At 38.1% G+C, this 14,933-nt stretch overlaps 1 protein-coding gene across 2 annotated transcripts; it reads right to left on the reverse strand.

Annotated features, from left to right (window-relative positions):
* Window positions 1-1,910: 1,910 nt before the first annotated feature.
* On the reverse strand, window positions 1,911-14,102 carry LOC144700865 (coatomer subunit beta'-1). 2 transcript variants are annotated; one of them, XM_078572425.1, is made up of 25 exons: window positions 13,944-14,102; window positions 13,695-13,715; window positions 13,472-13,533; window positions 13,170-13,224; window positions 12,905-12,941; window positions 12,498-12,823; window positions 12,283-12,414; window positions 12,057-12,205; window positions 8,883-8,951; window positions 8,486-8,636; window positions 8,344-8,409; window positions 7,814-8,002; window positions 7,062-7,202; window positions 6,906-6,980; window positions 6,614-6,790; window positions 6,427-6,518; window positions 6,212-6,328; window positions 5,648-5,762; window positions 5,483-5,554; window positions 5,135-5,331; window positions 4,959-5,052; window positions 4,643-4,749; window positions 4,255-4,378; window positions 3,311-3,413; window positions 1,911-2,119 (listed from the first exon to the last, which is right to left on the reverse strand). In XM_078572425.1, the coding sequence occupies exons 1-25, from the start codon at window positions 13,944-13,946 to the stop codon at window positions 2,097-2,099; spliced, it is 2,697 nt and encodes an 898-aa protein (XP_078428551.1). In that variant the 5' UTR covers window positions 13,947-14,102; the 3' UTR covers window positions 1,911-2,096. The 2 variants fall into 2 exon arrangements, with proteins under 2 accessions (XP_078428551.1, XP_078428550.1); XM_078572424.1 differs by having other exon boundaries at window positions 3,265-3,413; window positions 13,944-14,101.
* Window positions 14,103-14,933: the final 831 nt, after the last annotated feature.

Consider the following 14,933-nt stretch of genomic DNA (forward strand, 5'->3'; position numbering starts at 1 on the left):
GATCCGCTTCCAACATTTGGAAGTGCAAATTGAATACAACCTCTAGTTGGATATTTTTGGCTCTCTCATGTGATTTCCAATCTACAGATCTGAATTTTCTTTGATTTAGGTAACTCTAATATTATCACTTTTTACTTCATTTCAAATCTTGTACATGATAGTCCTTCGAGACATTCAATATTTTGTATTATGACTGTTTGTTTTTTAACCTAAATTTTAAGTGATGTTTTTAGGAAACGTGAATATCTAGTTATCTATTTGATTTTTTTATCAATTGACTAATCGATCAAGATATTGGATCTATCATCTTCCTTTTTTAGAGTTCTCACAGTATTTTGATCAGCTGCTGACTTCAGTGTTGATACCAGTTCATGTTTACAAATTTCACATTTTTGAATAATGTGAAACAATCACATCGAATTTGTGTTAGAAATGGGATCAAAAAGTTCAAATACTTCGATTTTTTTTCATAAACATTATTATTCTACACTCAGACTACAAGAACACTCAAATATGAGCTCAGGATCAAAAGTTATAGTTGGTCAGAGTTTAACATTGAATAAGCAGTCTGAGAACAAATCTTAATTTTCAAATCCTCATCAATCATCCTAAATTGAGATTAGTTGGCATTGATCCAACTGTGTTGACTACTGTTCACATTTAAAGGGATGATAATCAAGAAATACATCTGATTTAAATTCGTTTTCTATCTTCTTAACTTTGATAAAGACATCACATTCATACTAATTCTATACGTGTGCATTACTCATTATTGTAAATACTTGAATTTTCGACCTTCTTGCAATCAAGTGAAAATTGTCTTGTTCTTGACATATTTAAAATTTTGACTGGAAAATCATACATCAAACTTGAGAGTTAAATATTTGAACCCATTTATTACTATCTAGTATGGAATCTATATTACGTCTGACTTACCTGACTCCACATTTAATTCACTGAGATCTGATCCTTAAATATTTGATTAAATATCTGATTCTTAATATCAGTCTGAAGTTGATTTGATTACAGAGATCTAGTCAGTCTGTATACATAGTACTTTTTCGAATTGAATCCCTTTTATCAGATCAGCAACTCTTTCATCTATATTCATAGTTTTTGAGCTATTGGCCTATTTGATATGGTGGTTGGATTACCTAACTGATTCATATGGTCCTCTGATATTTGCAAATAGAATTTCTATAATTGATATTGACGTTGGAAGAATTGTTAGAGATAGAGATAGAGATAGAGATAGAGATAGAGATAGAGATAGAGATAGAGACAGAGTTAGAGATTGACACAGAGATAGAGATAGAGATAGAGAATGAGAAAAATGCGGTGTGATAGAACAAAGCATGTTGAGATTGAAATACACTTTATCAGGAAGAAAATTGATTTTCAGATTGTTAAACTGGAGTATGTACAGTCATGCAATCATGTTTCTGATCTACTCACCAAATGAATTCATGGAAGCATGTTTCACAGTTGCAAGTATCTATTCACCAACTTGAGGGGGGGTGTTAGCCAGGAGCTATTATCTGGACTTCAGTGTCCCTAATAACTTGTCCAAGTGTGGGCTCAGTTATAAAGACCCACACGGATCCTTTTCCTTATTCAACAGGCAAGTGTGGGCTCAGTTCCAACTAATTATCGTCTAGTATACGTTTTGACTTTTCTTATCTTTCACTTCATACAAAAAGCTGATGACAAAATATGAGGGTAACAACGACTTATAATTCATTGTCCTCCTAAAGCCCTAGATTTCAGTGGGAAGCTGCTCCACTAAATTACGAAGTAACAAAAGTTGTACACTAATGAAATTAATTTAACAAGAAATACCGCATTTTTTATTAATCCATTTTTGTTCCTATGGATAATCCAGCAGGCAAATCAAAGAATTGACAGCGCTGTAAACGTTAACGCCAAATTCTCTCATCCAAATATATGACAGAAAAAACAATTTCAAGGCCTAGAGGGAAATTCCAAGCTAACGGAAAAAACCAAGTTACCATCTATTACATGTTCCATCTGTCATGGAGCTGTTTCTCTCACTATCCTCTGAGCCTTGGCGACAGCTGTTTCTTCCTGCATCTTGGCTATTCGTGCCCTGAAGTCAGCACTGCAACACAGGCAAAAGAGAAATGAATAAATGAAAGGCCAAATATTTTGGGGTAATGTGGCGTGTGAAAAGACTAACGACGTAAAAATCCTTTTTCCCTCGAGGAAAAATAGAGAGCTTGTGAAAGACAGAAAGGCAAAGGAAGGGAAAGAGAGAGAAAGGGAGAGAAAGAAATAGAAAGAGATAAATGTGAAAAATAGAGAATGGGAGAGCTATCTAGAGAGAGATAATGGAGAAGCAGAGAGAGATGGAGGGGGAGAGAGCGAGAGAGAGAAAAAAGAGAGAAAAAGGGATAGAGGAGAGAAAATGGGAGGGAAAGAAAGAAATGAGAGAGATGAAAAGATAGGAGAGAGAGAAAGAAAAAAGACAGAAAAAGAGATAGAGGAGAGAAAATGGGAGAGAAAGAAAGAAATGAGAGAGATGAAAGAGAGGAGAGAGAGAGAAAGAAAAAAGACAGAAAAAGAGATAGAGGAGAGAAAATGGGAGAGAAAGAAAGAAATGAGAGAGATGAAAAGAGAGGAGAGAGAGAGAAAGAAAAAAGACAGAAAAAAAGATAGAGAGAAAATGGGAGAGAAAGAAAGAAATGAGAGAGATGAAAAGAGAGGAGAGAGAGAGAAAGAAAAAAGACAGAAAAAGAGATAGAGGAGAGAAAATGGGAGAGAAAAATAGAAATGAGAAAGATGAAAAGAGAGGAGAGAGAAAAAGAAAAAAGACAGAAAAAGAGATAGAGGAGAGAAGATGGGAGAGAAAAATAGAAATGAGAAAGATGAAAAGAGAGGAGAGAGAGAGAAAGAAAAAAGAGAGAAAAGAGAAAATGGGAGAGAAAAATAGAAATGAGAAACATGAAAATAGAGGAGAGAGAAGGAGAAAAAAGAGAGAAAAAGAGATAGAGGAGAGAAAATGGGACAGAAAGAAAGAAATGAGAGAGATGAAAGAAAGGAGAGAGAGAGAGAGAAAGAAAAAAGACAGAAAAAGAGATTGAGGAGAGAAAATGGGAGAGAAAAATAGAAATGAGAAAGATGAAAAGAGAGGAAAGAGAAAGAAAAAGAGAGAGAGGAGGGATAGAAAGAGAGACATAGAAAGAAGGAAAAAGAGATAGGACAGACAGAGACGGAAGAGGGGACGAATATGAATGATGCACTTGCCCAACTAATTGGCCTTAGGCTGATGGAGTTCCTTCGTTTTTCGTACCCCACTGTTCGTCGCCCTCTTTCCCGTTTACAAGGATCACACCATCCGGAGACCCATCTTCATCTACCTGGACGCCTTCTTCATCATCTTCTGCTGCAGCAGCCTGGGCCATACAGATAAAGAGAAATATATGGATAGAAAGATGAGAAGGGAGGAGTAAAGAGGAAAGAAGATTCGACGGAATGCCATGAAAATGGTAATAATTTTTAAAACCGAATCGATTTTCTCCTCTAAGACAAACAATTCTTTACTCTCTCTCTCTCTCTCTCGTCTCTTTCTCTCTCTCTTTCCTTCCTTTATTTTATATCTTTCTCTGTCGATCTGTGTTGAGAAGAATTACTCATCAAAAGTTTCATGCTGATGAATATTCTACGGTCTTAATTCATCCATACAGATAAAGAGAAGACATAGAGTTTCATACAGATAAAGAGACCAGGCCATGGTCGTCTGGAGTATTGGTCAGAATGAGGATTAGGCACTCTAATAATGCCACTATGTTGGGCCAAAACCTGGAAGTCCTATAAATTTTTCCAACACAAGATGCTGCAAAGTTGGATACAATAAACAACGTCAATAACAGGGCCAGCGGACGATGATGATGAGGAATCATCATCATCCATGTTTGGGGCTTGACAAATTGACAATGGCGATTCATCATCATCGTGATCATCCACTCAACATCATCATCGTTGATGTCAAACCCTAATTCATCACTACGGATATTCTCCTGCGGCAATCAGCTCCAGTGTTCAAGAAATATATATAGAGAGAGAGATAAAGGTGGAAATTGCAAGAGATATCCAGGTAATAAACGTCCAATCTCAGATGAGAAACCCAAAAATGCCATAAAAGGGCAAAAGCTAACCTTATTGATTCTTCTCTTTACTTGACGAGAAAAGGTGAATTTGGATAAAAATGTAGAATATCATAAACTGTAAGCTGACCTCTCCGTTCTCCAGTGGTGATTCCTCTTCATCATCAATTTTCATACTTTTGAAGGCTTCCACGAGATTGGTGTTGGGTCTTCCCGCATAGTTGAGGTATTCCTCAGCTGGTGGAAAACTGCCCCTGCTCCCAAATATCGAAAAATTCCAGAATCAGGGTAAAGGGTTCCAAAAATATCAAATCCATTTTCAAGAATAATTCGAGCAAACGAAGACTATTCAGTGATCAAATCAATCATTCTACGTGCCACTACTGGGAATGATTAAATAAAAGATGAGCTATGAAATAGAAACTACCTCAGGATAAAAAAAGAGAATTCTGAGCTGGTCAAGATGCACAAATAGAAGAAATTTTTACATAAGAGCAAATAGGATCATAAATCTACACCTTTTCTCTGCCAGGTTCGATTCCACTTCAAGAGAAAGATGCCAATCATCGAAGAGGTTAGGATACTCCTCAGGATCCGCCAAGGACTCTGCTGCCTTAGGGTTAACCTTCAAGTAAGCACCAACCACAGAAACACATCAGAGAGGGAAGGAAACGTGCCTTATAACTCCTCTGGTCACGCCAAGCCACACACACTAATAAACTCGATTTAAATTTAGAGAAAAAATGAATGAAGTTACTCGATACTATTTGTTTAGTCAGAAAGAATTCACTTTTATGACAGAAAACAAGCAAAAACAAAGGGGCCAAGAACAACCTTATTGAGATCATTTCGCCAGATTCCTATGATCTTAGAAACATGACTCGGGAGGTATGAACGAGCCATGAGTGCAGCTTCTGGGATGCGATTGCTGCAAACCAAGTAGGAAAGGATTTACAATGACAAGAATGATATAGTTCATGTTCCACAGATAAAAAGAGGAATTGAATTACCTGTCAACTAGCAGCTGGATGCAGTCTTCCAACTTGCCCAACATGAACAGACAGAGAAAGGCAACGTTGTTCTTCCCCTGTTCCTTTGCAAGGGAGGCGAGCTTGGAGATTCCTGCGACATCTCCCAGTGAGGAGTATAGAAGCAGCAAGCCACTCAGATCCATCGCGTTTGATAAACACTCTTCGGCCATTTCCAGCTGCATCCAGTGGGAAATGTTAAGTGTAGAAAAGAAGCAAAGTCAACTGAAAGAAAACGGGTCACACGCTAACCACATTTGTGGGGTAATTAGTGTCCCAAAAAAAGTAGAAGCAATCCGTGTAATAGTTTTCAGAAAATGAAAAGAGTACCTTCCCAGACGACAAAGCTAGATCTCCAAGCTGCTTCCACTTCGGTTCACTTTGCAGCTCGACTGCAATGTCCTGCAAAGATTGAATGAATTATTTTACAATAAGAGCTCACCAGATTTTCAGACTATGGACTGCTATTTTTATGAAAACTAAGACTATAAGTACCTTTGCAACATCTAATCTTCCCAGCTGCAGCGCCAAATCAAATCTGTAATTCTGATCTGTGGCAACTTCTAGCGCGTCTTCCAGCATGCCCCTCGACTCCAAGAAACGTGCAACACTGACAAAGAAGAGAGCAATTTCGTCTGTTCCATCAAAGCTTAGTACTCAAAATATCATTTAGCAATTACACATACTACGTTAACAATGAAGAGAACTGCCGGGGTTTCATTCGTTTTCCCTCTTTTGCAAGTCTCTCACTTATATTCGTCATAAACTAATCCATATACGAAAAAGATACTATCATTGGTGTTGAGCTAACGAGACAACAAAAGGAACAACAATATACAAAAGAGGGATAGCCTGAAGATCTGAACTTTCCTTTAATCAGATAAAAATAACATATTATCCCTCGTTTCTTCTCCGAGTCTTTGAGGGGATGAAATAGAATTATACTTCTTGAATCCCCGCAAAGAAATTGCCCAAAGGATCCCAATGACACCCCAGATTTACGAATTTATGCTTTTCAAGTAATTTCAAAGAGGGCATATTTTTTAAGGACAGCAGTACCTGTTAAGCTGTTCCTTGGGTATCGACGGCAAAATATCATTTGCACGGTCAATGTCCCCACGCAAAACCAGTGTTTTATACTCGATCAAACTGAGAAGCAGCGTGTAGGCTACAACACTAATGTAGAAAAATAAAATGTTAGTAATCAATCATTAGGGAAAAGAGAAATATTTTTTTGAAGAAAACGGAAAGAGAACTATATAAATAGCACTCACTTGAATTCTTTGTCTACAAGGTACACCCGACTTTGGCTGGCAAGATAGCCGAGCAAATACATTGGTCGGTCCAAGTGAAACATTGTGGTGACCTATGGCAATGAAAATAAAAAATAATCATGCCGCTGCAGATTACATGCATGCAGAGTGATACTGATGATTCTAGAAAACAGAAATCAAAACAAACCTCTCCACCAACACAATAATTAAGCCGTGAAGCAGAATTATTATAAATGAAGCAATCGCCGACCCATATTCCTGTTCGGACCCTCTCATTGACTTCATGAAGTAGCTCAAATGCTTCTTCAACACTTTGCTCATCCGCAGATCTACCACTTTCAAAATAGGAAACCACAACATCTCTCTGAAATAGGAAATATTTTATACGCACAATGATTATTTGTCTAAACCGTTAAAACAGGAGAAAGCAAAGGGGCACTGGTGCTGTATAAACCAACTCAAGTGAAAGGAGGGCATACATTGTACTTAAGAATATAAAATGATGTGTCGCTCGCAATGGCTACCAGATCACCACTATCAGCCCAATAAAGGTTCTGAAAGGATATAGACACAAGCATGATTGGCATTCAAAACATAGGAAACAACATGTGTCTTTTGCAGGAAAGAAGAAAGACCTTGACATTCACATCAATTCTTCGAATCAACCTGCACTCCGCCCAATCATAGAAGCAAATAAAGTCATTGGAGCACATTGCCAAAAGGGATCCACCAAAAATTCGTTCCGCAGAGAATGCTGGCCTCACGCTCTTTTTCTCCTGAGATGAGTCCAATACAGTTTAATCACGATTAAAATACAAAATCGTAGGCCATAAACGCATGGTTTTCAAGTCTGCACATTTTTTTTTGCAGGCCGCCATGCTTTGATCTTATTAGATAAACCATAAAGATAAAGGAGGAGACCCGATCAAAAGTAAGACAACAAATTTACATTTGGACGTGATGAGATGCTTCATTTTCATACAGGGAACGAGAATTCAAGGTTCCCAACAAGGCTTGTTTCAGAAGCCATTACGACATACTTGAACGAGAAGCCAACAAAAAACGGAGATTTACTTTCCTCCACTGCCACTAATCGAGTGTTCATTATTAAATCCCTAACCACAAGCTCTGATGCACGTCATCGATGAATAATTTCTGCACCTCGTACTTATTATTAAAGCCTAACTTTGGTAACTTCACAGAAGGCCATTTCTTACACGAAAAAAATCAGCATTTAATTACTGGACCGTTTTAAGTAAATAATATAAAAAACTGATATCGAGACTGGCTAACAATTGCTAGATATTTTAAATTTTCTTTTCTTATCACTGAGGCCCAAGAACATCTGGAGAAATTGGAAACAGATTGCCAAGATGAGTGGACGAACCTGGAAATTTTTACTGAAAATCTTCACTTTTGATGTACTCTCCCGCACAGCATACTCTCCCTCAGATGACCATACAAATTCCAATGCGGAACCAAAAGACCTATTTCTCCAAGCAAGAGCCGTGTATATGATGTATTCTCCATCCCCACATACTACGACAAATCGCCCATTTGGATTGTGCTTTAAGCTCTGAAACAGACACACTTATTAACCATTGAAAGATTAAGACGCACGTGTTTAAAAAGCACAATCAAACACAAGCCATGCTTCAGTCTTGATCCAAGTCATTTAATCTTGAACTCCGCCCCAAAAGGATTCAGCGATACATTTCAAAATCTGACAATTTTATCTATGATTTGATCGAATAAAAGATGCAGGCCGTATTCTCTTGAATTTGTCTTTCCGAGATGAATAAAAACACAGTCGGGAACATAAGTGTCATGAAAACAAGCCTCAAAACGGAATGGATAAATACTTGAAGATGATAGTCCACTCAAAGTGCAATTGATGTCCAGAGTCAGCTAGGTTACCTGAGGGTACAAATCACAGCTGCCCAACTCCTTGACAGCCAATGGTAGCCTCTCCCCATCGGTGACCTAAAATGTTAGACAACATCAGCCACAACAGATCGTACAAACATAAAACTCCAATGGTATAAGGTTTTTTCCGGACCTCAAAATCAGCGCCGACGTTCTTGATGTTTACAGTTTGAATTTCGTTATGCTTTGCCCATATTATTTTTCCGCTACTGTCCATGCTAGCTACAGGCTCTTCTCGACCAATTTTTACCATGATTGTCCCTTCATCGTATCCAATTGCAAGCCTGGAAAATATGGTCAAACACATAAACTTCGCAATCTTCCAAAAGACACATTCCAGAATATTTAGTTCCTTATGAACATGGATTCATTCTTTTTTTTTGAAAGAATGAACATGGATTCATTCTATAACGAAACGTTATGAAGCTGATATAATTTCCAAACTATCCATTTCCAGCAAAGTCCTTGAATAAAATAAGTTAGAAAGCAATCCACAAGACGATGTAATCAGTAATGTTTAGTTTACAGACCTCCGTGATCCTTTCAAATATCCGATGGCCCAAACCCGTTCAAGCCCATAATTCAAAGTCGTCTCAAGCCTGAAATCAAATTAGGTTGAGTCACTTTGATCGACGATAATAATATACGGGAGAAAGAAATAATAAGCGTCAATTGAAACAATCTCTTCTGATTTTCACCGAGTATTAGATTCACTAAAAGAAATTACAATGTCTGAATGCATTCTAGGATATGCTAGCAATAAGAAAAAACAGACAAAAAGTTAATCTGAACCGTAAAATATCAACTATAAGCACTAAAGAAAAGATTGCAATTGTTTTTATCCACCATAGTACTAGGTAACATTCAGAAAGTAAGTTCCTCCGAGTACTAGAGTCTCTAAAAGAGAATATAATTATACATTTGACTACATTAGAGATATGTTAAAATAAGAAAGAAGACAAAACTTGACTACATTAGTGACGCGAACTTTGAAATCTTTGCACAAGAAAAATAAAGGAACCTGAGTAAAAAAAGTTTCATTTCATGTTCGATAGATGAAGTCCATAATTTTCATTGAATGAGACAAGCAGTCAACTCAAATGGCATGACAGATGTTTCCAGGTTCCTTCTCACTGGTGAATGAAGAGGGTGCAAATTTTGTATTAAAAATTATCGTTTAAACCTCATTTGTAATGAAATTGGATTCTTATTGTCTTCTAAAAAAAATTGAGAATAACTTTCTAAATCACATTCTTTCAGAGTGTTGCCAGCGTATTGGAGACAAGACATGAGAGAGGAGTAAAATGAATGATTCCCCACCATTCAGAACGGGGTGCAGGTATTTATACCCTTTAGTAGACCAAGAAGCGGCTAGTAAAGTTTCCCGACCATAGAGGATTGTATCGCTTTTGTAGTAGCAAACTATGTACGTTTTTAATGGGGGAGTGTGAAAGACAAAGGAATACAGGTTGAGGAGGCTGGACCATTGCTGACATAGGCCTGCAGCAGGGAAGTACGGAGAAAGAGTCATCACGTCACTCTAGTGAAGACTCTGCAAGCCCACAAAAAAAGGGAAACAAGGGAATTAGCATTCTCAGGTGCAGACTTAAGCGGCCAACTGCCAGTCGAGTACCAGAATTGGCAAGTTCTTAGAAGGACGAGACTACCAACGAGGTAGGGAACAGAAAATGACATTCTTTCTGTGAGAGTTGGTCGGCAAGGGCATTCTCAAGGAAGATGGAGGTTGGATGCAACTGGTTGGCTGGGGAAATCTCGGCAAGGAACTTTTATTGTCAGGAGTTATGCGTTCAGAAGATCTGGACTCGACAATCTTGATGTACCGGTACGCTTCTGGATCTTGAAGTGATTTTTGGCTACATATATATTTGTTGAAATATTTTTGGCTATATTGGAATATGTCAAATTCCTGATCAATCTAACAAGAACATAGTATACTAGTACCGGATCAAAGCCCTAATGTCCGTTCCTTATAAAGCAAATTAAAATAGATGTTGGAAAATGGATGATCAGAGATGATAACTGGTAGCAGCAAATGTTTCTTCTGCCCATTCGCAACCCAACCCTAGCAAACCCTCTAAAGAAGCACAAAAAATAATGGCCAAAAACCTAGGTCTGGTTTCATGAGATTTTACCTTTAAACAAGAGGCCCAAAGAATTATTAAGCGCTCACAGATCCACTCATCAACTTATCATCTTTCTCAAAATATTAGCCAATCTCTAGAACTCAAATCTAATATTTTGATTCAGTTTTCATAATTCACGAAGTTTTCACCAACAACTGAAAGAGTCAAGACGCCTTTCATTTTACGTCTCAATGATGAGAAAATTCCATTGCAATGGCACAATTATTTTTCCTTTCAAAAGTTGCACTTACCAATCAATATCTAGAACCGAATAAGTAAATCTGGAACCCAATAGATTCCACTAAGGGCTTATTAAAGGAGGCCTAAAAATAAAACCAAGAGAAATGTTTATCTCTCAGGTAAGAAAACGGTTTGCAGGAACCTGATAGAGTCCTGCTGCGGGCTTATCAAAGGAAGCCTAAAAAGGAACCCGAAACCTGTTTAGCTCCCGGGTAAGAAAACGGTTGCAACTGTCTCAGAATTAAGGGTACAATACCCATCAATGCATCGCGACACATGATTGACAAAAGTGATCTCTTTTCATCGACTGAGAGCCTGCATTCAGCTTGAGGATTAACGTATTTGGTAATCATTGATCCTCTAACCTTATTCACTATCACATCCTTCTCCCCCTCAGGTGTCCATCAGAATCGATTGACAGAGAAGTTCTTCAGCCATTTTATACTCTCTGCAGCCATTTCCATTCATGTTCATTCCTTAGACCCCACAATGTCCAATTCATTAACTCGCATATCAAGGAGAACGTCTCCAGTAATTACTGATCACAGGTGAACTATTTTCACAGAAACACCAGGAGACAATTATGAATCAAAGTGCATTACAAAATGTGGAACCCCAAGAAATTAGATTCACCAGTATAGCTCAAACAATGAAAGCGATATATTGCCTCCACGCACCAGACCACTTGAGCAATTATACCACTCTTTTTCTTAAGAGTAATACCTTATGCTCCGAAACAATGTAGCTTTGTGGCCCTCGGTTCTCTTCGCATACAATTGTTGATTAGAGGAGTCCTCTTTCACGTTATCTTTGTGTCTTTCCATCTTAATTCTGTAACTAGGCCACATGTTATCAGTGGCCCATATCTCATTTCTCAGGTATCCTTTAAGCTGTTTAAGTGGGCCACATTCTTAAGTGCCCCACTGCTCTATTCTGTATAGGTTGGTATTCAAACCAGTTGGGATGATGTAGAAATTTTCCTTTTCTTTTATTTGAAAACCATAGCCTCGACTGAAGGTACGCTGCCAGACAAGGAGAGGAGCATCAAGGGAGAGGGAGAAGAACATCCGTCTTAAAATAATTCCAGAATAATCTTTTCATTGTTTGGAATCACCAGAGTCATTGTCTCTGTCGCTTGCAGCTGTGACTTAAACTGATTCAATTGGTATGATAAACTATTTTTTATGGCGCAAAATTAGATTAACAGAACAAAAAAATTGAGGGTCTTCCAGAATGGGAATTCCAGAATTGGAAAGCATCGGTGAAGACATTGCAAAAACTATGTTTGCAGAAGTTAAGTGAGACTTAAGAGAAAAATACCTGTAAGTGGTCGCATGCCATATACGGACTGTTCCATCTTCAGAACCGGTGATGATTATTGGAAGCTCTGGATGAAAGCAAACTGCGGACACGTTATGCGTGTGCCCTTCAAGGGTTTGAACGCAGCTTTTAGTTTGGTAGTCCCAGACCTGTTTCCAACAAACTGATCAACAGGCACATGGCGAAACAGGGGAATTTAAGATAAAGAAAGGAACATGAAATATACCTTTGCAGTATGGTCATCAGAACCGGTGATCAGATAAGGCCTATCACCTCCAGTGAAATAGTCAACGCAATTCACCCCTTTCTGATGTGCATCCAGCGTAAAATTAGGATCTGGGGAGCCAAGGTTCCATATCTGGTACAAACATAAATCTTTAAGTTGATGGTTTTGGATACAAATTTAAGTATTCAGTATTTTTGTGGAAAAATATTAAAAACCTTTATAGTGCGATCAAGTGATGCACTGGCGAATGTATTGGTGTCTTTGGGATTGAATGTCACTTGCATGACATAATGTGAATGCCCCTCGAATATCTGAGTACAGATCCAACCTTTTTCCCAATCCCATAGCTTAATCAGCATATCATCAGAAGATGACAGCACATAGGGAAGAGTAGGATGCACAGCCACACATCTGATGTAATCTGTATGGGCCTCAAAAACCTTCACTTTATCCATTGTGTTATAATTGTAAACTCGAATAAACATATCATCCGCCCCAGCAACAATCCATTGCTTCCGCGATATAAACTTGGCAGATCGCACTGAAACATCAGAATTACATCAGGAAATGGTCAACCATAAAAAGAAAAAAGACAGATGAATTGGGAGGGAAAAAAGTCCACCTGGTAATTCCGTCACCTCGAAAGACTTGACCATAGTCTGGAGAAAAACTTATTCAGTAAAATCTAAAGCAGAAAAATGCGCCAAATCATGCAATATTGACTTCCGAAAAAGAATGATGCTATGATGACGAAATCATGAAACCCCCACCAAACTGGTGACAAGAAAAATGGTGGAGACAAGAAAGCATAAAAGCATTTCCAGATAAATCCCCCAAAGTTCAAAGAAATGCGAAGCTAACTCTATCATAAGCAACAGGTTCCTTACCTGAGACTGGTGGTTCCAGATACAAACACTTCCAGAATATAGACTGACGAGAATCCTGAAAAATTAATATATTTCCAAGATCAAATTGAATGTCAAACTCTGTTTTAGGTCTGATCCCAAAGATTGATAAACAACAGCCCTGAGTTTGGCGTTTACAGAAACCGACAATTTATTCATTTAGTGGCAAGGGTGCTATTCCAGACGCAGAAATGTATTTTTCAGTAAAAATATGGACACCTCGAAATGACCAATAGTAACCAAACATCAAAGATTTGAACTGTAATCAACAATTCTGCAATTACCATGGTTCAGTCGGATGCAGATCTACGGACTTAACTCTCTCCGACCTTTGAGCAAGCTTTCTCTGGTGTGAACAATACGGTGAGAATAAAGTCAAGTAAAAGCTGCAATAGAAAAAGATGACAGACGGCAAAGTAGCTTTCTCTGAAGAATCCGAAGTATGAACCAGAAGAAATAATCGGATCCGGTTGAGGAAAAAAACTCCAACAGAAAGTCGAGAAGTACCTTGATCTCTAGTCTGAGCGGCTGTAAATCCCCGAGACGCCGAGAGATCGCCATGAAAATATCAAAGTTTAGTGTCGGAAAAGAAAATTAGATCAGAAATGGGCAGAAATATGGGAACACATAAAAAGTTGGCAAAAAAATAGAACGAAATGAGCAAACCAAAGCTTCCAATCTCTTTAACACCGCGGGTGATAGGTGTTATTTCACGATTTTGGACGGAAAAACACCGAAATGAAGTTCAACACTCACCATTTTGGCTGGTTGAGGAGTCGAAGAAGAGGAAACGAACTGCAGGAATAGGAGGACCTCCGCCGGAGCCGATCCAGGAAGTTGGAGCTCCTCAAGCCCGTGGATCTGAGCGACGGTGAAGGGGAAGCCGACTCGGAAAATTCCGGTCTCGAGTAATTTAGCCGGAATTTCTAGGGGTGCGGCTACCAAAGCACAACGGTATTTTTCCCCGTTACCGTTCTTGTTCACTACCCGGACCCATCGGATCTTCGATAGCCCGATACAACTAACCCGAACTCCGGAATGAATTTGATACGGTGGGGATCCGAATTGATCTCGATCGATCCCATCAGCGATCCGATCCGATGACTGTTCATAGCGAATCATCACATTCTATCTACTAGATTCTAAACGATACTATCAATACTCATTTAATATTTTATATGATTTTGAATTAATTGGGCCAATGGCTTAATTTAGCTTTACATAATCACATACTACTTCATTAGAAAGGATAGTGTTTAAGCCCTTTAAAACCTTATATTAGTTTTTAAGTCATTATGATACTAACATACAATATCATTTTTTTAAGGGAAATAATATAAAATATACAGTGTTACATGATAACGCTGATGTAGAACATGTTCCAAGCTGACTGGGAAAATTTCAGTTTGATGATTAGGGAAATAATATAATCTATACATGATTTTCACCAGTGTAAGCTGACGATTTGGGTTTAAGTGAGAGAGTTGACATGCAGTTAATTTATATAATACCAGTAATCTTGATATATCACCTTCCCACATCAATATCATCGCGAGCACTATTAAATGCTGAATTATTGAACAAGTGCTCCTTTAGGGTTTTTCAAATATTTTCCAAGTTGAAAATTATCTCAATTATATGCACTGGTATGAAACAACTGATATCAAGGGGACCATATAATTATTAATAGATAAACCTCATAAGATCTACGAAATAATCAAGTTTAACTATTTAATTACCTAATAA

Source organism: Wolffia australiana, chromosome 3 (assembly GCF_029677425.1).
Source record: "Wolffia australiana isolate 7733 chromosome 3, ASM2967742v1".
Lineage (NCBI taxonomy): Eukaryota > Viridiplantae > Streptophyta > Magnoliopsida > Alismatales > Araceae > Wolffia > Wolffia australiana.